At 41.6% G+C, this 27024-nt stretch overlaps 1 protein-coding gene across 2 annotated transcripts in view; it reads left to right on the top strand.

Annotated features, from left to right (window-relative positions):
- The first annotated feature begins 909 nt into the window (after positions 1-909).
- Positions 910-27024, top strand: part of TMEM241 (transmembrane protein 241) — a 107448-nt gene continuing 81333 nt past the window's right edge. For both annotated transcript variants that reach the window (XM_079942166.1, XM_079942165.1), the window contains exons 1-4: positions 910-1049; positions 3488-3534; positions 9860-9937; positions 24272-24353. In XM_079942166.1, coding sequence (XP_079798292.1) covers positions 978-1049; positions 3488-3534; positions 9860-9937; positions 24272-24353 — 279 coding nt within the window. In that variant the 5' untranslated portion in view covers positions 910-977. The remainder of the gene's footprint in view (positions 1050-3487; positions 3535-9859; positions 9938-24271; positions 24354-27024) is intronic.

Raw genomic sequence — 27024 nt, forward strand, 5'->3', positions numbered from 1 at the left:
GGCAAAAAGTTTCTTTGTAAGGACTGTTTAGTTCTGAAATAGGTTTTCTAAATATTGTCAAGGAAAAATAAATTTTTAGTTTATTTGTGTTTTATGTGGAGACAATATATCCAGTATTTTCTTGGATAATACAGTTTGATAAGCAATTTTACATTGGGCATACAGATAAAAAAGAGTGAAGGCTTCCTGGTGCATGGGGTATTTCTAAAAATCTGTATGTTTCTATATGTGCGGACACTTGTACCTCTAGTTCCTGACAAAGTCCCTCAGTATGTTTTTGTGCATGTCTACTACTGTCTGCCCGAAGCCTAACTAGGTCATTTTTCCTCCCTAGAGACTAGGAATAGGGGCTGTGCTTGAAGCTCTACTTCTGGAAGGATTTATTTTATGGAAATTTCAAAGCAATTGGATTGACTTCTCCTAAAGAAAAAACTACGCTGATTATAGTTCCTGCCCCCTCAGCCTTCCTTCTTTTAAAATAACATTTCTTGTTGTTAGCTTTTTTGTGTCGTTTGCAAAAGTAGTACAGACTCGATGAAGAAAATTGGGAAAATTCAGTAAAGCACAAACAACATTTTGCTCCCACCGCTTAGAGCTAGCTATGGACATTTTTTCTTTAAATGCTAATGGACTGTTGTGAACTGTTCTGTCAGCTGCTTTTTTCCCCACTTCTACCATTTTCTACTTTTTTTACAACAACTACTGTCCGCTCTTGCTCTACGGGCGGTAGCAGCCCTGGGGGACCTATTCCTCCCTCCGCTGTCCTGGGCAGCTGAGTGCCGCCCCGCCCACCGCGAGGCTACGAGGCCTGCGAAGGCGCGGCCTCTTTAAGAGGCAGGCACCGGGGGCGGTCCCTGCGCGGATTGGCTGAGCTCGCAGTCACGTGGCGGTCGTAGCAGTCGTGGTGGAGGTGGACCGGCTCGCGCGGCGGCCGTGGGGCTTCTGCGGGGTCCCCGGGAAGGGGCTCAAATTAACAGATGTGCATGAGGAGGTGCCTGGTCGGCCTCACGTTTTGTACCTGCTACCTGGCTTCTTACCTCACGAACAAGGTGAGGAGGGCGGGCTTCTTACCTCACGAACAAGGTGAGGAAGGCGGGCGCGGGGTGCTGATGATTGCCCGTGGGCGATCTTAGTCCCCAAATCGTGTGTAGAGCAAATGCTGCCTCCAGCTTTTTATCTGATTTGTTCCTGATGACGATGGAGAAGAAAACGACTCTGTGTACCATGCTCTTTTAGAAATAAGATTTGTTGGACGGTACTGTCCCCAGTTCTCGTCCTGTAATGCATTCTTTACATCTCCTGGGAAACTGGATGTTTTTGACTGGTGAATTCCCAGGAACTTAATTTTTGGATATGTGGACCACTTTTTAGGGAAAGAAAAAGCAATTGGCTCCTGTTCCCTCGAGGAGGAAGAGTAGGCGAAGAAATCATGCACATCCTGCTTTCTCTTCTAAACATGCCCCTGCCCCAGAACCCCACAAGGTTCCAGAAACCTTTAAATAGAAGATATCAATCCATCTCCATCTCTGCCTCACACCACTGATTCTCAAACCTATTTTTTCTATGTCACCATCCCAGGCACTTCCAGTATATTCAAGATTTTTTCATGGAATTATTTTAAAAAATAAGATGTAAACTTAATTTTGTTTAATGTCATAGAACTCTTTTGATGAAGAGGCAGAAAAGCAGTGGTACCATGTTTTTGTTTTGTTAGGAGGGAGAAGCTGGCCTTGGATTTGGTACCATGCAGGGAAATGTTGGATCCCTGTGGGCTAGGGTGGGGCATCACCCCCTGTCCTGGACTCCAGGGTGGACACCAAGCCAAAGTGGCAATAGGGAGCTCAGGACCTCCTTCCCCCACTGTAGGGTCTTGACTGCTCTCTCCCCACTCCCTCTTGAGAATAAAGCCCTCTTGCTCTCTGGAAAAGAACTATTAGCAAATAGCGATAAATGAGCATTTGTTATCGTCATGAACATTGTTGAGGATGATGTAGGTCATGGCCCACATGCTCAATCCTTTCTCTGTCTCAGTTTTACAAAGAAAATATCGTGGAAAAGTGGAGGGGAACAAACTGAATTGTGTGAGTAAATAGACTTTAGAGAAGAATGAAGGTCCATTTTTAGGAAACACAGACCAGAGCACAGGTAGTTAACCATAATTGTGGCATTTAGGAGCTCATACGAGGGGAATTACATGTTGATTAATCCATGGGGAAAAAAAGTATAAATGTAAACTTGCCCAACACCAGTCTATTGCACTTTTCAGATCATGTGAAGTATCAGTAGAACCCTTGCTTAAAGCCATTTAATGGTTTTTAGGCTTTTAAAAAATTCTTAAAGTGTTCAGTCATAGAAAACAATAGAAAAAGATACCCAGAAAGATAAAATACAGTTCTCCCATTCATAATGTGCTGTAAATTTGGTTAAAAGACATAATAGAAATACAAGTTGACCTTAACTGAGTTAACTTTAAACAAATCCTTAAAAAACACACCTAAAAATGTAATATACCTAAGAAGAATTAGTTAGGAAAAAAATCCTAAGAATGCAAAAACCAAACAAAACCCTAAAAATGGAAGGAAAACAAAGGAAAGAATGAACAGGATGCAGTTCTTACTTGAAGAGAAACACAGAAGGCGGTGGATTTTTAGGTAAACTGGGCAGTAGTTAAAGTGGATACCCCGAGAAAACAAACAGTGTCCAGGGGTTTGTCTGGTTTTCTCTGGTGTTACCGCAGTTATAACATGGCACTTCCGGGGTCTGGGACGATGCTGAGGGGTCAGATGTCCACAATATCTGGCCCAGCTGCTGTGTGTTCCACTTTGTTGCGTCCCCAACTGAGAGATTGTCAGGTTTCTGGTGACCCTGGGGAAAGCAAGTCCCCCCTCTCTTTTTTTTTTTTAAATTGTATTGGAGTATAGTTAATTTACAATGTTGTGTTAGTTCAAGTGTACAGCAAAGTGACTCAGTTATACATATACATATATTCATTCTTTTTCAGATTTTTTTCTTGTATAGGTTATCACAGAATATTGAGTAGAGTTCCCTGTGCTATACAGTAGGTCCTTGCTGGTTATCTATCTTATGTATAGTAGGGTATGTACGTTAATACGAAGCCCCTGATTTATCCCTCCCCCCAACATTCCCTTTTGGTAACCATAAGTTTGTTTTCGATATCTGTAAGTCTGTTTCTGTTTTGTAAGTAAGTTGATTTGTATCACTTAAAAAAAAAATTAGATTCCACATGTGAGTGAGAGCATATGATATTTGTCTTTCTCTGTCTGACTTACTTCACTTAGTCTCTCTCTTTAGTATGAATTGGAAGGTCATTTTTTTTCCCAGTGTGTGATTTTTTGGGGAGGAATAAAAAAGGCCTTTTTGAAACTTGAGTATACTTATGTTTCTTTAGTAGGGATTTCTTTGATTATATGATCTATCAATTCTCTATAATTTGAAAATGTCCATTAATTTGGTATTTGTTTTTCAGTATGTCCTGTCTGTCTTGAAATTTACCTACCCTACATTATTCCAAGGGTGAGTATCTTTTATGCACTTTATATACATTTGTAGGAAATGTCCAACCAGCATCATTAAATGTTGTTCAAAATATATTTAATGACTGCATAGATTTTTTCATTAGATAGACATCCTGTAATTTATTTAGTCATTCTATTAATGGCATTTGAATGGTGTCCCATTTTGGGGGTATAAACACAACAATGTTCTCAGACAGTTTTTGCATTCAGATCTGCTAAATTTCTAACTATTTCTTTGGAATAGATTCCTATATAAGAAATTTAGATTAAAGAACATGAACTTCTTTAGTAGTCTGCTTGAATATTAAAAAATTCTTTTCCAGTGTCTTTTTACCAATTTACATTGTAACCCAGCCTGTGTATGAAAGTTTCTATGTATTATACTCAAACCATGACTGTTACTTTTTCCCTCTCTGCTGATTTCATGAGCAAAAAATGGTATCATATTATTTTGTCTTATCATTTCTTAGATTATTCATGAAATTGGACAGTTTTCTTATGTTATCCACTTGCATCTCTTTTTTTAGTGTCTATTTGTGCCTTTTACCCTTTTATTTTATTTTTTCTTTTTTTAACCCTTTTATTTTTACTAGGGTTTTAGTATTTTTTTTTATTATTTAATGAATTCTTCATATTTAAAGGATGCCAACCACTTTTCTATCATATTTATTGGAATTTCTTTTTTTATCAATTTTTTCTTTGCCATTTCATTTTGTTTATAATTACCTTGATTATTTAGTTTTTTTAAGTGACATCATAGAGAATTCATCGTTTGAATGTAGGAATGAAGCAGCAGAGAGAAACAGATGAATCCAGTGTGTGATCTTGTGACTGAGAGATGCTATTATTAGGAAGAAGATAGAAAATGGTGTAGAGTCGGGTCAACAGTCTAGAAAAATGGTAGAGGCAGCATGGAGTGCTCTGGCGTTCACATTTCCCCTTCTCACCTCAAACTTCCACCCCCGCCCCCATCTTTTAAAAAAATATATTTTAGTTTTAAATTGATCGTTTCTTTTGTGATAGCTACCATTGCTTTTATGTTTATTCTTCTCTGTCACAAGATCATATAGATATTCACCTATAAGTCATTAAAGCTTTTTTCAATTCTTAATTATGATCCGTTTATTTTAGTGTATGGTGCAATGTGAAGAAATCATTCCTCCCCTAATGGTTTTTTATTTATACTAGCCCCATTTATTATATTTTATTGTATAATCCTTCCTTTTGCCTTTGGGTCATTAGTATCATATGTAAAGTCATTTTTCTAGGGTCTGTTTTTGAGCACTTATTTGTCAGTTTTTATGGAAAGGGGCTAGTGGTAAATTGTTTTCATTATTATAGCATTTAAATATGTGGCACAGCACACCATCCCTCTTCTCTTTTTCCTTTTTTTTTTTTTAAGTGTCACACAATTGCACCCAGAAAAGCAGGGATAGAGATCTTAATATCAATCAAGGTTGAATTCAGGACAAAAACATTAAGCAAATGAAGAAAGCTGTGTTAACAATGTTAAAGCAATGCAGTTCAAAATGAAAAGACACATTATAATGCCGGAGCATGCAGTTCAAAGTGAAAATAAAATAGTGATGAATATCTATCAACCAAACAACAGGGCATCGTCATTTGTCAAATAAAAACAGCAGGAATACCAGGGCTAAATAGGAACATACTAGTGATAGGAGACAAATTTACTACTGTTTTTCCATGACAGATCAATTGGACCAACGAAACACTAGAACATATGTATATATTTGATAAATAATACAATTAATAGATAAATATCAAACTCTGTATCTTGAAAATAGAGATTATGCCCCCCTTTCGAATGCCCATGGAATATTCACCATGAATAAAACATCAATTATTTTTAAAAAATATAAAGCAATTATACAATCCCAGTGCACTAAAACCAGATCTTTATATCAAAAACAAAAATCCCTACCTACAAAGGGCTCTTGAACATATAAAAAGATATTCTTCATTCATAAGAAAATATAATTTTAAACTGTATTGAGGTATATTTTTACCAACAAGGTTTGCAAAATGAAACTTCAAAATTTGATAGCGTAGCATTGATGAGAATGAAAGAAAGCAGGTGCTCTCATATATTGACCATGGGTGGCAAACTGGTACAATATCTATGATTGGCACTTTGGCAGAATATAGCATGGTTTGAATCCTTCAATCCAGCAATTCCACTTCCAGTAATTTACTTGAGAGGTTTACTTGCATTTATGTAAATGAAATATGTACAAAGATATACATGTGAAACATTGCAGCTGTTTGTGACAGCATTTTTATTTTTTCAATTTTATTTTATTTATATTTTATACAGCAGGTTCTTATTAGGTATCCATTTTATACATATCAGTGTATACATGTCAATCCCAATCTCCCAATTCATCCCCCCCTCCCCTGCCGCTTTCCCCCCTTGGTGGCCATACGTTTGTTCTTTACATCTGTGTCTCTATTTCTGCCTTACAAACTGGTTCATCTGTACCATTTTTCTAGATTCCACATATATGCGTTAATATATGATATTTGTTTATCTCTTTCTGACTTACTTCATTCTGTATGACAGTCTCTAGGTCCATCCATGAGACAGCATTTTTTTTAATAATGACTTTTTTTTAAAAATATTTATTTATTTGGCTGTGTCAGGTCTTAGCTGCGGGTCTTAGTTCCCCCTCGGCATGTGGGATCTTAGTTCCCCAACCAGGGATTGAGCCCTTGTCCCCTGCATTGGAAGGCGGATTCTTAACCACTGACCACCAGGGACGTCCCAGAGAGCATTTTTAAACAACCTAATTTTCATCTATACAGAACCAATTAAATAAATTATATTGTATTCCTAATGGAATACTATTCAAATGTTAAAAAATAAGGAAACTCTTGTGTATTGACAAGGGAAGGTCTTCAAGATTCATTTAATGGAGAACAAAAGCAAGTCCATAACAGTATAGTACATTACCATCAAGTAGAAATGTGTGTATGTTTTCCTTATTTAAAAAAAAGATGAAGACACTAGTAAGAGTGGTTACATTAGGGAACTACTAAGGTGGTGGACAGGGAAGTGCAGATAGTGGACAGGGAAGAGAAGACTTTTCACCACTTTTTTATGCTTTTGAATTTTTGTTCTGTATATTATCACCGATATGTTATTTCAGATGAACTTTAGAATTAGTTCGTCGTTTCTCCATAATATTTCACAGCAAAACTTAAAAAAAAATATATCATCTATGATCGTGTATATTTCAGTCAATAAAGCTGGGATATTGTTTTCTCGTTTTCTTTTCTTTTAATTTAATTTTATTATTTTTGGCTGCACTGGGTCTTCGTTGCTGCACGCGGGCTTTCTCTAGTTGCCGTGAGCGGGGGCTACTCTCCGTTGTGGTGTGCGGGCTTCTCATGGCGGTGACTTCTCTTGTTGCGGAGCTTGGACTCTAGGCACGCGGGCTTCAGTAGTTGTGGTATGTGGGCTTCAGTAGTTGTGGCTCGCAGGCTCTAGAGTGCAGGCTCCGTAGTTGTAGCGCATGGGCTTAGTTGCTTCGCGGCACGTGGGATCTTCCCGGACCAGGGCTCGAACCTGTGTCCCCTGCATTAGCAGGCGGATTCTTAACCACTGCGCCACCAGGGAAGCCCCTGTTTTCCCATTTTCTGAACCTGATTGTCCTTTCACTTCTCTCCGGGTAGAGGGACTTAGGGAAGTTAGTGGGAAAAGGTGATGTTTTCACCTGAATTGCCTTTTCCCCTCCTTCTCTGTAGATGTCAGACTGAATGCACCTCCCCCGATAGAATGTAAGGTCTACAAATGCAAGAATTAAGCAACAAAAACAATCCATTTTGTCACTGGCGTATCCCTGATGCCTAGAACCATGCCAGGTACACAGGAGGCACATAGTAGGGCAGAATAACTCATTCTAAGAAAATCGATCGCATGCATATGCCAGTCACTGTTTTAGACACTTGGACTACTTCAGTGAAGGAAAGAAAAATCCCTGCCCTCCTAGAGCCTGCTCATTTCTTCTTCAGTTTACCTGTGGTGAATGGTACCTTGTATCCAGTCGCCCTACTCAGAAACCTGTGTTATTCTTGATTTCTTTGTCTCCTTCACCCCAACGTCTAATCAACAGCTAGGACTTCTAAACATCTTTAGAACCCGTCCACCTTCTTCATCGCCTCTTCCTGGGCCACTATCATCTCTCAAATCACCCTAACAACTCCTAACTTCCTTCCTGGCCCCTGGTCTTGCTTTTCTCAGCAAACATTCTCTCCCTTGTAAAGAGACAGAGCTTTCCCCAAGGTAAATGTGGCCGTGTCGCTCCCGTGCTGCAGACCCTTCAGTGGGTCCCCAGTTTGAAGCCCCAGCTCGTTGACGATTGATATGGCCCTTCGTGACCAGCCCCCGCCTCGAGTACTCACATGCTAAGGTCAGGCCAATTGAACCTCTGTAAGAAGCTTTGCTGGAGCCATTGTCTCTCTTACCTGTGGGCCCTGGTCCATTCTGGGTCTCCTGCTTTGAACAGGCTTCAGGCTTTTGCTTGAATTTACTTCCTCTAGGAAGAGTCACCCAACCCCCTAGACTGGATTAACTGCCTCTGCTAGGGTGTTTTGTGCTACCTGGTACTCTTCCCATTAGGACTGTATCACACTTCACTGTAATTATTGGTTAATTAGCTTACTTCCCTCTAGACCAGAGTTTCTCGGCCTCAGCACCATTGGTATTTTGCACTAGATAACTCTGTTGTGGAGGGCTGTCCGGCACGTTGTAAGGTGTGGGGCAGCATCCTGGCTTCTGCTCATCAGGTGCCAGTAGCAACCCTTCCCCCAGCCCCAATTGTGACAACCAAAAATGTCTCCAAATGTCCCCTGGGGGGGAAGATCCACATGATTGAGATCCACTGCTCTAGACCAAGCTGTTGGAAGACACGACCCATATCTGTCCACTCCGCCTGGCGGTGTCATTGAAGTCTTCACAAGGGAGACGTAACACCTGGATCTTACAGGATGAGCAGGTGTCCACCAACACGGAGGAGAAGGGAAGACGTTATGGGTCACGAGGGCCGCACGTGCAAACTCTAAAAAGTATGAAATGGCCTGGCACATTACCGAGGCTGTGGCCTGTTCGGTGTGGCTGGAATGTGGCTGCCACTGACAGATGGACAGGAACTGACCCTGGAGAGGGGCAGCTGCAAGTCCTGGAAGGCTTCTATGTCACATGCAAGTGACTTTGTTCTGTAGACCAGGGGTTCTCCAGTGTCGTGTCCCAACACACGGGTGTGCTGTAATAACCTCCGAGGTAGGTGTCTCAAGTACATAACTAAAAATAAGGTTTTGAAATTTATGAATGACTCACCAAAAATAGAGTAAAAGCAATTAGTGTGGAATAGGATACAGTTATGCCTGTAGTACTGGTCACTCACTTGGCATTTTGCTGTGCTTTCTGCAGTGGGAGAGGGAGGGGTGTTTATCTTGTCACCTGTGCTCCCCCTAAACTCTGCACCTGAGGAAATGTGTCTCACGTGAGCTTCATGACCCCAAGTGTGTTGCAGCAGAAAAGAGGCCGAGGGCTGCTGCCTACAGCACCGGGAAGAATCAGCCATTTTTAAAAAAAGTGAGGGGCACAATTAGGTTTGCATTTTAGAACAAACCCTCTGGCTGCAGGATGGAGAATGGATGGTGCAGGGCAGCCCTGGAGAGAAGGGGACCGGTTAGGGAACTGATGCTATGGTCCAGGTGTGGGATGATGAGAGTCTGAATTAAGCAGATGGATGGAGGGGAAGGCTTCGGGTTTCAGAGAGGTTATGGGGATAAAGTCAATAGGAATTTGTAAGTTGTTGAGGGAGGTGACGACAGAGGAGGGCTGGGATGACATCTAGGTTTCTGGTTTGGCTGATTAGGGATAGTAGGAGAATGACCAGGATGGGGAGAGGGAAGTTCAAGGTAATGTTTTAGGCATGTTATCATTGGGAGCTTGTGGGGTATCAGGGTGGCCATATCCTCGTGAGAAGGGGGATATGGGAACCATTAGTGCAGAGGTCATAGAGAAGTGGTGGCTGTGGGTGAGATTGTTCGGGAAAAGTCTAGAATAAGAAGAGGAGACCATCAGTGTCAGCACTGAATGGTACAGCTGGACTCAGGGAATAGTAGAGATTGAGAAGGATGGGTCTGAGAATTGGGATGGTAATTTGGAGAAAGTGGGAGAAAGGAGTTGTAAGAAGGATCACGTGTATATTTGTGTCACTCGACAGATCTGCTGGGGGTGGATGGCATTTGAGACCATGGCACTCTGTTAAATTCACATTGGCCCTTATCCTTTTCAGGTGGCAGACATTAATTGGTGGACTTTTGCTTCATGTGTCATGGAAACTGGGCTGGGCGGAGATCAACAGCAATTCAAGGTAGGACCACCTCTTCTGTGATTGATTCATGACCCATACCAGCTTCCTTGTGTATTATTTAACTTCTTGTGGTGTTACATTGGGAAACACGGGTGTTTATTTGAGTTGTATGATCTCTTAATTCCCTTCTAATCTTAAGATTAAATGATGTTGTAATCAAATAGAGCTCAAGTAGTGTTTTCCTGGTTAATAATGCCACTCTTATAATATTAAAATAAATTGAGATATACAATTTATAAACCATATTAATTTGGCTTTGTTGTAGATCACAGGACTGCTATGAATAAGTTATTAAATCAGCTTTAAATTTTTTGGGTAAATTTTTAATTTTGAAATTATTTCCTGCTTACAGAAAAGTTAGAAATAGTACAAAGAAGTCCCATATCCTTTACTCAGATTCCCCAATTATTATTTCACCTTGCTTCTCTTATCCGTTTCACTTGATATATACATACATATTTGTATACATGTAATTTTTTTCTGAATTATTTGAAGGTAAGTTGCAGATTTTTTTTTACTTCTGAATTGTTGAGCATGTATCTCCTAAGAGCAAGGATGTTCTCTTACAGGACTACAGCAGTTATCAAAGTGAGGAAGTTAACATTGATGCAATACTATTATCTCATGTATAGACTGATTCACGTTTTGCCAGTTTTCTCAGTAACATTCTTTCTAGCCCTCTCCACAAAAATTTGATCCAGGGTCTGATTCAGATCACACATTGTTGTTATGATCCTATTAAGACCGCTTTTCAAATAGATTTGAAAGAAATGTCAAAGACAATGACATTTTTCAACCAAAATTGTAATCCGAATTGGCTGTTCAGTCCTGCCTCACCCAAATAAATCCTCATGATTCTTTGAGAACATCATGCCTTGCCTGAAATGATGCACAAAATGAAAAGAAAATGAAGTCAAGGTTTACATGAATAAGGTAAACAACCCAACTGAATGATCAGGCCAAACCATTTGCCTCGTGGTCCAAGTTATCTGCCCAGCTTCTCCATGAATTAGATTAACTGCTTCGTTGCTAAGTCATCCCTTGGCCTGGCGCTCTGGAGAAGCTTTGAGAATGAGTCCAGTATAAATATTAATAATTTTGGCTTCTTCTGAAAATATTTAACTGGAGAGCAAAACACTGGTATGAAGAAGTTTGACAAGGGAGAGGCCCTGGGAACTGCGGTGTGGATTAATTTCCCTGACCCTATTACATCACAGTCCATGTTCTGAAAGACTGTCACACACAAGACGCTTAACTAATCCGAAGGAGTAGTTCACGAAGTGATAATTTTACATTTCCATGGTAGAGCGTCCTCCACTTGATACAACCCCAAAATATAAAATTTGGGGATTCTATATGTGTTACTAAGCACAGGTCTTACTTTATACTCCATTGTTATGGTGGATAGTTCAAAGAGAATGGGTCTTCATTTAAACGAATAGGAGCCCTGAATTCACAAGGACTGTGGTAGTTCTAAGATTTAGTTCCAAGATTTAGTTAAATGATGAAGCATTTTGACTCCAAATAGTTGAATGTATTCCTCCACAGAAGCAAGAGATTGGACTAGAATCAGGGAATTGGCTGTCAGATTTTGCCCTGGGGTCCACCGGTGCTGATCAACATGGATCTTCCTCTTTTTTTTTTTTTTTTTTTTTTTTGCAGTACGCGGGCCTCTCACTGTTGCGGCCTCTCCCGTTGCGGAGCACAGGCTCCGGACGCCCAGGCTCAGCGGCCATGGCTCACGGGCCCAGCCGCTACGTGGCATGTGGGATCTTCCCGGACCGGGGCATGAACCCGTGTCCCCTGCATCGGCAGGCGGACTCTCAACCACTGCGCCACCAGGGAAGCCCCGGATCTTCCTCTTTTACAGTGTTCCTGACTATGATTATCTTATAATTTCTGATGTGAATTATTTACTTGTTCATAATGGTCATTTAAACATCACCTTAGGGAATTCCCTGGTGGTGCAGTGGTTGGGACTCCGTGCTTTCCCTGCCCAGGGCTTGGGTTCGATCCTGCTCGGGGAACTAGGATCCCACAGGCTGTGCGGTGCGGCCAAAAAAAAAAATTAAAATTAAATAAACATTACCTTAGTCATATTTCCTTAAAAGTGATGCCATTGTTCATACTCAAACATTTTTTTGTATGTAAAATATACATAACATAAATTTTACCATTTTTAAACATTTTTTAAGTGTACGATTCCGTGGCATTAAGTACATTCACAATGTTATGCAACCATTACCACCATCCATTTCCAGACCTTTTCACCATTCTAAACAGAAACTCTGTACCCATTAAACAATAGCTCCCCCTTTCTCCTTCCACCCCCACCCCAGGCCCCTGGTAAAGCTCTGTTCTACGTTGTCTCTATGAATTTACCTATTCTAGGTACCTCCTTTAAATGGAATCATACAGTATTTGTCCTTTTGTGACTGGTTTATTTCACTTGGCATAATGTCTGCAAGCTTCATCTATGTGGAAGCATGTGTGAGGATTTCCTTCCTTTTTAAGGCTGAATAATATTCCATGGTGTGTATAGAGCACATTTTGTTTATATACCGCATTTTGTTTATCCATTCATCCCTTGATGGAATTCTTCATATTTTTATTGCTTTTTTTGGAGGTGGGTAGAGGGGATGACTAGTAGAACTGGGTGAAGTCAAAGATTCTCAAGATGCTTTTCCTGGAAGAAGTGATCCTTGACAGAGAAGGATCCGCTAGACACTGTTGTCCCTTTGACTTGCATGATGCTAGGCGCCACCCATCTCAGAAGAGCCATAATCATATCCCTTTTTGGTCCCCTTGCTAAATCTCCCGGAGACTTTTTCACCTCTATCTCCTGGACTTCCTTAGGTGGTTTCACAGCCACGCACACATGATGTCAGCTCAGTTAAGCTTCTCGTCAAAGATTCTAGTGTCTTAGTTTGTAGTGGGTCTTGTGGTTAATAACTGCTGTCACAGCTCAGGATTTCCAGTTATGATGGGCCCTGGGCAAAGAGGTGTTAGCAGGTAGCAAGCAGCAAGGACCCAGCTCCAGTGCTCCTGTGTGTGCCCGGGCTGGGTTTGTGTTCGCTGTGGCTGCTGTTTCCTACTGGGCTTGGTTTTCCAGTGACGTCATCAGAGAACGAAAGCCCAGCTTTGCTGTGTGACTGTGTACTTGTGCAGAGATAGCAGAGGTTGGGCTCTACTAAAAATGGAAACAACAGCTGGAAGACAGTTTGGAGTCCCTGATGGCACGATAGAATGCCATCATGGAGTTATAGTGATGGGGCTGGAGGGTGGGCTCCAAATTGGTCCTTAATAGCATATGCCATAGAGAGCTCATTTAGACTGTCCTTGCAGCCTGGAGCACAGCAGCAGAATCCCAGATTCCCTTGCAAACAAGTCGCAGACCCTGGCACCGTGTTTCTTACATTGCTGTGGTTGCCAGCCTCTGGCCACATCATGTATTGACTCCACCCAGTGATCTGATGGAATCATTCTTCTCCCAGGATGTTTGCCTGGCAGCCAGTTGTTATCAGCGGGTGTTGGATGATGCCCTGGAAGCCTCTGTCTTGGGAAAGATAGCACTGGTTTTCAGTCACAAGCTTGTCATTATGTGGTGGCAACTGTTGTAGCCAAGACTTTGCAGAGCGTTGAAGTGATTTTTCTAGCAGATGTTGGAAGTCCTGTGCTGGAAACTTTTTGTATTTCTAAAACATGATCCTAAACGAACACTGTGACCTGTTTCAGCTGACTGGAAGCCTGGTAGCACAGTGAGACCGTGTCACTCTGTTAGATTCTAGAACCATCGCTGAGGACTCGGGCATGATTTCATTGGAGACTTTAGATGCCATTTCCTGGCTCCTATATTACCAGGCTGCATGTTTAAAGAAAAACATTTGAAAGTAATCTTTAACCTACATGCCACTTTTTGTCCACTCTGCATATGAGAGTAAAATTTTGCTTCTCAAGGTTTTCAAGTATGAGAAATTCTAAGTTAAAAAAACCTATGCCATGATACCTTTGTGACCAGAGATTTCTAATAGATGAAGAAGCCCTCACACCATAATTTTACATTAAGAGTCTTTGCTGGGGAAGCATAACGAATATCTTTGTTAAAACCTCCAAATTAACTCAGCCTTCTCCCTAAAGAAATGAATAGTGAGACAATCAGGGTCGAGATTGTACTTCTTTTTAATTATTGATTATTTATTGTTTTTTAAGTGAGCTAGCCCACCTTTATGAAAGCTACTGGTGGTTGGAATTTCCCAAATCATGTTGTAATGTATTGATATTTCATTTTGAGTGACTCTTATACCTTTCTAAAAAGTCATCTCTGCTCACAGAGGAAAGTCAGCACTTAAATTCATGTATTTTTGATATTCTTCCCAGTTGTTTTCTCTCCAGAGGAATGCTTTACATATATACATATGTTGAAATTACTTTTTGGGGATAATACAGTGAACTTTCAAAACTTCCTCAGGAAACAAGCTTAGAGCCACGAAAAGGATAAAATATCAAATAAAAGCTGATTGGTGTTGGTGTGGTGATTGGGCTGGTACCTGGAGGGAGTCCAGGAGGCCAGCGATGGCAAAAGGACAGGAGTTTCTGAAGTATCAGCTTTATTGAAGTGTCATTTGCAAATAAAATTTTAAGATGTTTAAAGTGTACAATGTGGTGATTGACTATACGTATACATTGTGAAAGATTCTCACCATCTAGTTAATGAACACATCCAGCACCTCACATATTTATCTTTTTTTTTTTTTTTTTGCGGTATGCGGGCCTTTCACTGTTATGGCCTCTCCCCTTGTGGAGCACAGGCTCCAGATGCGCAGGCTCAGCAGCCATGACTCATGGGCCCAGCAGCTCCGCGGCATGTGGGATCTTCCCAGACCGGGACACAAACCCGTGTCCCCTGCATTGGCAGGCGGACTCTCAACCACTGTGCCACCAGGGAAGCCCCCTTTTTTTTTTTTCTTTTTTTTGGTGAGGACATTTAAGTTCTAGTCTCTTAGCAAATTTCAGTTATACAGTACAATGTGATCAACTGTAGTCAACGTGTTATACATTAGATCCTCATAGGATATGTTATTCATCATTCATGAGTACTCAATATACATTATTCATCTTGCAGCCGAAAGTTTGTGCACTTTCACCAAACCCTCCCTGTTCCCCTCACCCCCCCAGTCCCTGACAATCACTTTTCTACTCTCTATTTCTCTAAGTTTGACTTTTTAAAAAAAGATTCCATGTAATAAATGATGCCATGCAGTGTTTGTCTTTCTCGGGATGGGATATTTTGACCTTTGACACCTGCAGGTCATGCCCACGCCACTCAGCATAGGAATCTGCTGGACTCACGATTTGTCATAGATACACCACGTGTGGAAGTCACTCTGAGTCCATATAACCCTTTCTGGCCTCTTAAGTCCATGGTGTGAAATGTAAACCTCCCCAGACTGAGATCAAAGGAGTTACGTCTTGCACATTAGCTTGGATTTGCAGTCCCTCGTGGACTGTGCACGGGCAAGGTGCTTGTACTGGGTTTTCTTTCTTCCTCACATCTATTAGAGATGAGATATGTGCCTCTTCTATCCTGCCTCACTTATTATTCGGGGACCTGGGTGGCCTATATTTCTTTTTCTTTTTTGGACTATATTTCTTAGTACTGACTTCTCTGTTCTGTGCCATGCCTGGCATCTGTCTCCTAAGGCTCACTTAACTGCACATCCAGCCTTGGTCCTCCCAGGGGAGGGGTGAGGCGCCCAAGGGTACCACCACTCGAAAGTTCCAGACGTTGGGACCCAAGCTGCCTTATTCTAAATCAGGGGTCAGCAAACAAGAGCCAGAAAGTAAATGCTTTAGGCTTTGTGGGCCATGCAGTCTCTGTCACAACTACTCAAATCTGCTGTTGTAGCGGGAAAGCAGCCATGACAACGGAAACGGATGGGTGTGTCTGTGTGCCAATAAAATGCTATTTTCAGCAGCAGGCAGCAGGCGGGATTTGGCCCGCGGGCCCTTGTTTGCTGCCTCCCGGCTCTAAGCTATCCTCTTTGAGAAACAGTGTCATCACAGGGTTCTTGGGTTCAAGTAATATTAGGGCTGGACAAGGGAGTGTGGCCCTCTGTGAGTCAGGGAGAGAGTAAGGAATGAAGGAGAAAGGTCTAAGAATAGGAGGAAGCAGCGAGAAAAGGGACTAAGACACTTTGAGGACCATATTCACCAGGAATGGACCAAAAAGACGAAATTAGGTGTCTTCTATAAGTAGGAAGTTAATGTATACAGAAGTCCTTTGGAATTGTAAAGCAAATACTGATTTTACAGTTATAAGGTGTGTTACTGTTTTAGGCAGTGTCAATCAATGATCAACACATCAACTCTGGTATCTTGGTCAGGTGTTATTTTCATGTTTGGAAACTGCTTTGAGGTCACTAGGTGTCAGTATAATGCAGAGAACTTTTAAGACTCAAGGATCGCTCCAGGCTCCCATGAACAGATAAACTAAGTGTTTTCAGGGAGCAGATGTTCCCTCAATAATGCATGCTCTATTTGAAAAACAAATGATTTAATTTAATTAGCCTTCATCTCAATAACAACAGTTTTATGATTCATGCCAACAGACTATTGTTAGCTTCTTGTAAAATGCTTTATTCATCAGGGTTCTTAGGGACAGTAGAGCGTGCACAAGCAGAAAAGAAAAAGTACACGATGCAAACAAGATGCAGCATATGTGCTTATAACTCACCTAGGAATAATTGCGTATCACCACTATTTTCAAAGCAGACCCTGTAGCAAATAGTCCTTCAATAGAGTAGAGCCTGCAGTCTTTCCCCCAAGGAGTTCCTGTAAGATCCCTCCTACACACACACACACACACACACACACACACACACACACACACACACACACACACACACACACACACACACACCCCTACCCCTGGCTCAGCCCTCACACCACAGAGACTCGAGATTCTGTCAGGACCTCCTCAGGATTTAATCCCATCTTGCCTCCTTTGATGGCACGTAGAACAATGTAAGAATAAACCAGCACAGAAGGCCCAGATGGTGCCACCTTATGAATCAAAGGTGGAGAGGAGGTGCCTTAATAGATGTGCCTCGTTTGTTCCTAATGCGCAGGCTGTTGGGTGTCTCAGAATCATGCAGTGTTAGAGCTGCCAAAGAGCGTCTCAGTCAGCTCAGGCTGCTGTCACAAAAGACCACGGACTGGGTACCTTAAACAGCAGACATTTATTTCTCACAGTTCTGGAGGCTGGGAAGTCCAAGATCAGGGTGCCAGTGTGGTTGGTTTCTGTTGAGGGTTTCTTGTGGGTTTACAGATGTCTGCTTTGTTCCTGTATCTTTACATGGTGGTAGTGTGTGTGTGTGGGAGAGAGAGAGGGGGAGAGAGAGAGAGAGAGAGATGGAGAAAGGAGGCATGCTCTCTTGTGTCTCTTCTTACAAGGGCACTAATCCCATCATGAGGGCTCCATCCTCATGACCTGATTACCTCCCAAGGGCCCCACCTCCAAATACCGTCATACTAGGGGTTAGGGTTTCAACATATGAATCTTGGGAGTACATAAACATGCAGATCATAGCAGAGAATGAGTCAGTATAACGTCTCTGGAAGGCAATTTTGTAACCAGTTACAACTTTAACGTGTGTATCTTTGAACAGCAATTCCACTTCAGGAAATGTGTTCTGAATATTGTGAAAACATCATAAATATGAGCAGAGAACATATTCAAGGATAATCATTACTGTGTTAGAATAGTAAAAACCTAGGATAAGCTTAAATGTCAAGCAGTAGCCTGGTATTCAAGTATTAATAAATTGGGGATGACTTTTTTGACATGGAAAGATGTTAAGCAGGTTATAAAACAACCTGTGCAATTGGATCCCATTTTTGTTAAAATGTTCATACACGTGCATATGGATGCTGTTTGGAAGGAGATGTAACAAGGTATTAACAGTGGTTATCTTTGGGTAGTAGGATTGTAATTATAATGTTTTTCTTGATAATCTGTGTTTTCAAAATTTTCTAACATGGAAGGTACCACTTTTTAGTAAGAAAAAGAGATAAATTATTAGAGGAAACAAAATAACTGCCTCCATTTCAAGTTTCTAAATTCACGTCTGTTGAAGAAAAACATGTTTGTTTTTTAATGCAGTTGGTTTTTTGTTGTCACAGTTATAGGCTACAACATGATCGGTACAAATGTTTATTGAATTTGAAATTCTTAGGATTCTCGCATTGGGGACATTTCAAACAGGCAGACGGCAGGATGTGGAACCTTTTGCTTGCATCCCTACCTTTGACAACTGAGTAGCTGTAAGCGCCAGCAATTCTGTTCAGGGCAAAGTCTCTGAAGCACTTGAGAAAAGCAGAGGAAGAAATGTGAATTAGAGTCATGACTGCAGTTTCCTGTTGTATCTTGCTGCTTTGTACCAAACTAGCAAGAGAAGGGAAAACTCTTTTTTTTAAGTTACAAAAATAATACATGGTGATTCATTCAGCAAGTATTTGAGTGCCTACTGTCTATGCCAGGTATTGTGTTAGGTGTAAGGCGTGCATAATGAACAAAACAGACAAAAATCCTTGCCCTCATAGAGCTACATTCTAATTGATGCAGACAGAGAAGAAACAACTAAAAATGAAAGTGGATGATGTAATAGGTGTAGAGAAAAATAGAGCTGGGTAAGTGGATAATGTGTATGTGTGTGTGCCTGAGTATGGGCCAGTGGATGGGGGGGGGGTTGTTATTTTATATAGGGTGGATAAGAAGGACTCATGGATAAGAAGCTGTGACAAAGCGAGAGAGAGGCATGGACATATATACACTACCAAACGTAAGGTAGATAGCTAGTGGGAAGCAGCCGCATAGCACAGGGAGATCAGCTTGGTGCTTTGTGACTGCCTGGAGGGGTGGGATAGGGAGGGTGGGAGGGAGCCGCAAGAGGGAGGAGATATGGGAACCTATGTATAAGTATAACTGATTCACTTTGTTATAAAGCAGGAACTAACACACCATTGTAAAGCAATTATACTCCAATAAAGATGTAAAAAAAAAAAAAGATGACTTTTGAGCAGAGATTTGAATACGTGAAGGAGTGAACCATGCAGGTATCCGGAGGGGGAGGGCTCCAGGCTGAAGAATGTTTGATGATCAACAATGAGGTCAAAAGCAGTTTTATTCCACTTGTAAATGGAAACATCACTGTAGATATCTTTAAATACCTCAACAACGATAATAATAAATAATAAAGTATAGTCAAGTAGTACATATGTAGCCTCCGAAAGATACCAATTTATATCCCACAGCAGTATATGAAGGCATTAATTTTATGACCCCCTGTATAAGATACCATCTTTTAAAAATTGCTAGTTTCTTGGGCAAAACTTGATATATCATTGTTTTATTTTAAAGTTCTTTTTAGTATTAGGGCGGTTGAATAACTTTTCACATGTTTATTGGCCATTTGTGTTTCTTGTGTGTGTGTGTATGTGTATGAGAGAGAGACGCACACGTACACATACACAGACAGACAGGAAAAGAAGAGAGAAAATTACCTATTTCTGTCCTTTGAATGTTTTTCTTTTGGGGAGTTGTTTTTTTTCTTATTGATTTGTAAACACTCATTATACATCAAGGATATTAAACTCCAACCTGTTTTATATGTTGCCAGTGTTTTTCCTGGTTTGCTAATCATCTTTTCATTTTCTTTATGGTGTTTTGGCCATCTTATGGCCATCTTAGGTGGATCTGTCAGTCTTTCCTAGTGGCATCTGAACTTGGAGTTATGTGTGGAAAAGCCAGGAGAACATTTATTGAGTGTTGTTTTCAATGTGCCACGTGCTACCTCAATGCTGCGTATTCATTCTTTTAGCTAATTGTCTCAATAGCCTTCTGAGCATTATTATCGCCATTTTATAAATGTAAAACGGAGCTCTCACTGCAAACTAGCTTTAGAGTTGGGATATAAATCAACTAGCTTTAGAGTTGGATACAAATCTTCTAAATAGGAAGGTTTGCCTGACCACATTCTTTCTACTACACAGAGCCTCCTGCTCTATACTTGTGCATCCTTCCTACTCCCACCTCTAGATAACCTAGATGACCCCTAGATGATCCCAGCCCTCGATGCCCTGACCTAGAAGAAAGGGCACAGCCCAGGGACATGTGTGAAGTATGTCCATCCCTTAGAGCTGTTGGTTAAAGTTTTCAGCTAACTGCTGGAACATTCCTTGGGAGTGAAGAGAGCTAATTATAATTTCTGAAGATTTGAGCAACCATGTGAATAAGATTATACTCTCCAGTGTCCAGAACCAGGTACAGTTTCCATCACTTATTGCTGTATCTCCTGAGGAAAGAATCCTCAGTTTTAGCAGACCTACCTAGGATGTAAAAGTTAGTTGCCTTTCTTTCTGAAGAAAGGATTTTAAAGAAATGCTTCAAGAGATGGCAAAAACACAAAGAAGCACCGCCTTTGTAGCTGGTACTCACCTTGTTTCCACACTGCCTGGAAGAGTATGGAAAATTCAGTCATCATGAATTTTATCTGCCCCGGTAGCTGTTGAAAGGTCTGACCCCTCCATGTTGTAAGATCACACTTACAGTCGTGGAAACCCTGGAAGCCAGAGGTCCAAATGCTAATTCCTGGAGCAGCCTGTGTATATTTTTTCTGGTTGAAGTTCTTCCTTTTTTTTTTTTTTTTTATAACAACAAAAAGAAACTTATGCTTTATTGAGAGAAAAATTCTACTCTAGTAGTAAGATATAGAGGAAAATTTAGTCAGACCTTGTGCTATGCTCTGTACTTACAGGGATGGAAATTTTTTTTTTTTTTTTTTTTGGCTTAAAATAACACAGGTTTGTTATCTTACAGTTCTGTAATTCAGAAGTCCAAAATGGTTTCACTGGGATAAAAAGTCTTTGGCTGTAAAGAATTTGTTACAATTAGGAAATTTTTCCTGCATTTTTTATGTTACAAAACTTTGCAGTACATCTTAAGTTTTCAAAGGTCCCAATTCCTTTTCAGAAATTTTTCCCCAGAAAATTTATATTTATACATATCTTCTAATTTTGCCTAAACTTTCGTTTTGAAGTTATTTCTTTGTATTTTAGGGCGGAGGGGTTAAAATACAAGAGGTTCCCTAGCGCTGTTTTATTTCCCTCACGTCCAGGTACCCTGACTCTCCTGAAGTATGTATGAGAGTAGGCGGGAGTTTTCTTTGTTTAGGAGTGGGTGGGGCACGCATGTCTGGGCCTCACTGGCCTTCCATTCTGAAGTGTCGGGCTTGCCACAGCTGGGCCAGCCGCTATTCCCCCCCCACCCTGCCCCGCACACGCCTTCCTTCCTTCGTCATCATGCTCCCCACAGTACATGCTCTGGGCTTCCTTCTAGGGCACAGCATGTCATGGGACTTGGCCCTTAATGTCTAATGGGAAAGTCTTTTCCTAGAAGAGTAGCAATTGGTCGGTATTAGCTTGGCCCTTTAGGATGGAGGCTGGCATTTCCATTCTTTGTTCACCTTTTGGTTGGAAGTACAGATGTCTGTGATGGCAGCAGGACTAGTAATAGCAGAATATTTCTCAGATAACCAGCTGCTTGAGCTGCTACCAGGGCAAAATCATGTTGTGTTTGCAACTTATTTATTTATATATCATTGTCTCACATTAGATTATTATGAGATCCTTGAGGGTAAAGTATGAGAGGCGGTTAAAAGCAAGGTTTTAAGTCAGACAGGCCTGAATTCAAATTGTGGCTGTGCCATTACCAGCTTTTCTGACCATAGACAAATTACTTAAACTCTTTGTGCCTCGGTTTCCTCATCTGCACAGTGGGGGTAATAATGATAATAATAATGATACTTTCCTCGTGAGATTGTTGTGCAGATTTTTTTTTTTTTAATCTATTTTTAGATAAATATTTTTTGGCCATGCTGCACAGCTTGCAGGATCTCAGTTCCCCCACCAGGGATTGAACACAGGCCACAGCAGTGAAAGCCTGGAATCCTAACCACTAGGCAACCGGGGAACTCCCACAGATTTTAAAAAGATTACAGTGTAGAAAACATTTAGCACAGTGCCTGGTTTGCAGCAAGGGCTCAAAAAATGTCATTGGTGATGCTGCTGTTTTTTTTTTTTGTGGTTTGTTTGTTTTTTAAATTTATTTTTGGCTGCTTTGGGTCTTTGTTGCTGCGAGTGGGCTTTCTCTAGTTGCGGAGAGCGGGGGCTACCCTTCGTTGTGGTGCGACGGCTTCTCGTTGTGATGCGTGGGCTTCTCATTGTGGTGGCTTTTCTTGTTGTGGAGCACCAGCTCTAGGTGTGTGGGCTTCAGTAGTTGTGGCACGTGGGCTTCAGTAGTTGTGGCTCGTGGGCTCTAGCGCGCAGGCTCAGTAGTTGTGGTGCACAGGTTTAGTTGCTCCATGGCATGTGGGATCTTCCCGGACCAGGGCTTGAACTCGTGTCCCCTGCATTGGCAGGTGGATTCTTAACCACTGTGCCACCAGGGAAGTCCCTGATGCTGCTGTTAATATTAACTCTGGCGCTGTGAGCACCTTGCAAGTTGCTGTGAGTTTGGCTGAATGACTATATACAGGAAGTAGGGTTAGAAGACCTTATCTGAGACTAGAAACGTTTTCATGCCCTGTTCCCTGGGAAGTTGTACCAAAGCAGGTCTGATGATAGAGTGCCTGCCCATGTTAATAAAATTAACAAAGAACACTTCTTGAACAGGCTGCATCCCAGGAGAGCAGTTCATTGAGTTACTTGGGATTATTATGTTGTATCCTGCTGGAATGTCTCCATTAATTTATATTTATTTTAGAATAACTCTGGGAACTTGAATTAGTGAACCGAATGCATTTGTAACTGATGAGGGAAGCAAATTGCACCCTCAGTGATGTGTACTCTATGGAAAGACTGGGATTTTGCTTTGTAAAACTTTATTTCAACATAACTATACTTACAGAAATACACTCATATTGGTTATTAGAATGCAATTTAACTTATCCTACACAATTTGGACCAAAAAACTTGGTACATGGTTTGCTTTAAAAAAGAAAGAAAAAGTATTTGCAATCTGGTTTATTTTTCATCTATTACAAATGTGTATAAAAGATCCACCATCAAATGCTGCTACAGCAAACAGCATGAACCTTGAGAAATTAAACTTTGGTTTGTCTCTGAAAAATAACATGTATTGCACTGTAAAAGTTTATAAAATTGGTGCAACAAAACATTGTTGTAATGTTTCAATGCCAGTTCACAAAGTTCAATAACTAATGGATGTTGATGATGAGGGTGGGGAGAGCCTATGTGTACGTATGAAAATATAAAAGCTCTCCGATCTAGTTAATATTGCATGCAGATCACAAGTTTACTCAAACCAAGATTCAGATAATTTCTTAAATCTGAATTAACACTACCGGTCCAGTTCATCTGCTGTCAACAAGGAAACTGCACAGTAGCTGTTTTTCTGATTCGTGCAAAAAAGAAAATGAAGTTTTTTCCCCCAGGTTTTCAGTGTAGAACTGAAACTACAGGAATGGTATTCTGAGGAGAGCAAGATTCTAAACTGTGTTGAAAAAGCAGTTCTTGGGACTGGCTGTCCAGTGGTTAGGACTCCATGCTTTCACTGCCAGGGGCCCGAGTTTGGTCCCCCTGGTCAGGGAACTAAGATCCTGCAAGCCACGCAGTGTGGCCAAAAAAAAGAAAAAAACAGAAGAAAAAGAAAAAGCAGTTCTTGGTGTGGCCACAAGGGCATCAGAGAAATGTGCCCTTGAGAAGTCCTTGGCGATTCCCTGAACTGGCATCCCAGGTAAACGGTTGAGGCTCAGCAATCGGCCACCCAGCTCAAGTTCAGGCGCTCTTTTCAATTCCATCCTTTCACACTGTGGTTCCTTTTGTTGTGGTTCCCTGGAGCTGTTTGGTACCTTGCCTAGGTAAATAGCCTTTAAAAATTTTTTAAAATAATTTGGCATGTATTCAAAGCCTCTGGCTACTTAAATTCCAAAGAATAACATTCACTGCTCCTTTTAAAAAAAACCAGATCTGTTCTTTCTCCCAACCTGCAGGAAACCTTTTCCATCTCCAGCTCGTCTGTGCCCGACTGTGGGATCAGTAACGCCACATCGTTGGCTGAGTGATGGACTGTAGGCAGGATGGCTTGGTCAGCTTCCGTCCCTCTCGATGATACAGAGCAAATCATGCTTCACAAGTCACCTGGGGATGTTTAGACAACCATGAGTGCTGTATTTGGTGTATGGGAGCGTCATACCTTCCAGCGAGGTCTTTTGGACATAAAGTGACAGAAATCTATGGCCTCTTTCCCTTTTACAGATCTGATGTTTTGACATGGCTTCCTGCTTCAGTGCTGTTTGTGGGTATCATCTATGCTGGTTCCAGAGCACTGTCCAGACTGGTAAGTGTTAGAGGCTTTGGGGGGGACAGTCCCTTTGCCTTTAACTTGTTGCGCCTTGGATCAATCGGGGGCAAAGCAACAGCTTTAATGATGGCACAGTAGATTGAAGAACAAGTCTTGGGGCTGAGGCCAATGTGGAGTGGCCCCACTCCCTGAATTGAAGATAACCAGATAACAGGGAAGGACTGACTTGTTTTACAAGATGGAGAGCTGCAGATGGAGACGCAGGAAGCCGGAGTAGTGATATCTGTGGAGCCTGCTCTGCGTGGATACACCCTGTCCTTGGGAGCAGGGAGGGTGGGCTCAGTCTGCTCCTTGCTTCTGGGGACCGTGACCCTGCCCATCAATAACACAGCCTGGGCGGGCTGGGCTTAGTCGTGGGTTCGCATGCTTGGCACGGAATTGATGCCCAGTACACAGGGACACTAGTGCAACAAGTGTTCATTCTGTCCTCCCACCCAGACCCCAGGACTGAGCTCCTCAAAGGAGGGTACTGTGAGGAACAGACTTCTTCCAGCTATGTTATATATGATATGGAACTCCAAAAATTTAGTTATTTTGCCACCAAAGGAGAATCCATAAATATCAGCATTGACCAGAGTCTCAGAACGTGGCTTAAAACTCAGGAACTTTTTGTTTTCATATACTTAAGGTTTTGTTTTGTTTTTTTTAATTGGGGTATAGTTGCTTTACAATGTTGTGTTACTTTCTGCTGTACAACGAAGTGAATCAGCTATATGTATACATATATCCTCTCCCTCTTAGACCTCCCTCCCACCCCACCCCCCATCCCACCGACCTAGGTCACCACAGAGCACCAAACTGATCTCCCTGTGCTATACAGCTGATTTCCACTAGCTATCTATTTTACACATGGTAGTGTTTATATGTCAATCCCAATCTCCCTATTCATCCCACTTCCCCCTCCCCCACCGAGTCCACATGTCCGTTTTCTACATCTGCATCTCTATTCCTGCCCTGCAGATAGGTTCGTCTGTACCATTTTTCTAGATTCCACATATACGCGTTAATACACGATGTTTGTTTTTCCCTTTCTGATTTACTTCAATCCGTATGACAGACTCTAGGTCCAGCCAAGTCTCTGCAAATGACCCAATTTCGTTCCTTTTTATGGCTGAGTAATATTCCATTGTATATATGTACCACATCTTCTTTATCCATTTGTCTGTCGATGGGCATTTAGGTTGCTTCCATGACCTGGCTATCGTAAATAGTGCTGCAGTGAACATTGGGGTGCATGTATCTTTTTGAATTATGGTTTTCTCAGGGTATATGCCCAGTAGTGGGATTGCTGGGTCATATGGTAGTTCTATTTTTAGTTTTTTAAGGAACCTCCATACTGTTCTCCACAGTGGCTGTATCAATTTACATTCCCATCAATAGTGCAAGAGGGTTCCCTTTTCTCCACACCCTCTCCAGCATTTATTGTTTGTAGATTTTTTGATGATGGCCATTCTGACTGGTATGAGGTGATACCTCATTGTAGTTTTGATTTGCATTTCTCTAATGATTAGTGATGTTGAGCATCTTTTCATGTGTTTGTTGGCCATCTGTGTGTCTTTTTTGGAGAAACGTCTATTTAGATCTTCAGGAATGGTTTTATACTCTAATTGCTGTTTTTAATCTATCAGAAAATGATTGTATTCTAATGTTTGAAAACATGAGAAATTTTCAAACGATTCAGTCTTTTAATGTAAAGTTTGTTGTTATGTTGGCCCCTTAGGCCTCAGATATGAAAACAGTAAAAACAAAATGTGCCTCTCTGGATAATAATAGTATTGTTAGGACAACCCCAAAGCTGCAAAGTAGTGGCTGAGAATTAACTGCGATAATTTCTAAATTAAATCGATAATTTCTAAATTAAATCATCATTTTCCTTTCATGATTCATAAGCTTGAGTAGATGGGATGATGTGTGTGATGGGGGAGAAAATAGCCTGGGTGACCTAAGAAGTGAGCCACAGAGCACGTTGGTGCTGAGCCCAGAACAGGGGGCCAGGCTGGCTCTCAGCTGCCGCTCCTGATGCTGTCAGGCTCCTCCAAGTCCATGACCTCGCTTTACGGCCTCTGGCCTGCAGGGGGAGCTTCCTCTTCTATAGCAGAGTATAGGATTTGACTGGAAAACAAAAAACAATCTTTCGTTGTACAAAAGTTTTTGAAATTTTTTGTAGGCTCTGGATAGTTATGGATGCCAGAGTTTTGAAGTTTGAATAACTAAGGTGTTGTGCTACTAATGATAATAATTTTTTGTTTGTATAGTGCTTTTGTTTGTTTGTTTGTTTTTTTGTTTTTTGCGGTACGCGGGCCTCTCCCATTGCGGAGCACAGGCTCCGGATGCGCAGGCTCAGCAGCCATGGCTCACGGGCCCAGCCGCTCCGCGGCATGTGGGATCTTCCCGGACCGGGGCACGAAGCCGTGTCCCCTGCATCAGCAGGCGGACTCTCAACCACTGCGCCACCAGGGAAGCCCTGTATAGTGCTTTTTCATGTGTTCTCCGGAGTGATTTCCTTTGTATCTTTTCATGTGAGTCTCACAGTCACCTGATACGTGAGGCAGATGTTAATAACCTGGCAGAGGAGAACACGTAGGTGTGGGAAGTCTCGGTAAGCTGACTCTAGTCCCAGGTAGTGGCAGCTCTTCTGACTCCCCAC

This window comes from Stenella coeruleoalba (assembly GCF_951394435.1).
Source record: "Stenella coeruleoalba genome assembly, chromosome: 14".
NCBI classification, from domain to species: Eukaryota; Metazoa; Chordata; class Mammalia; order Artiodactyla; family Delphinidae; genus Stenella; species Stenella coeruleoalba.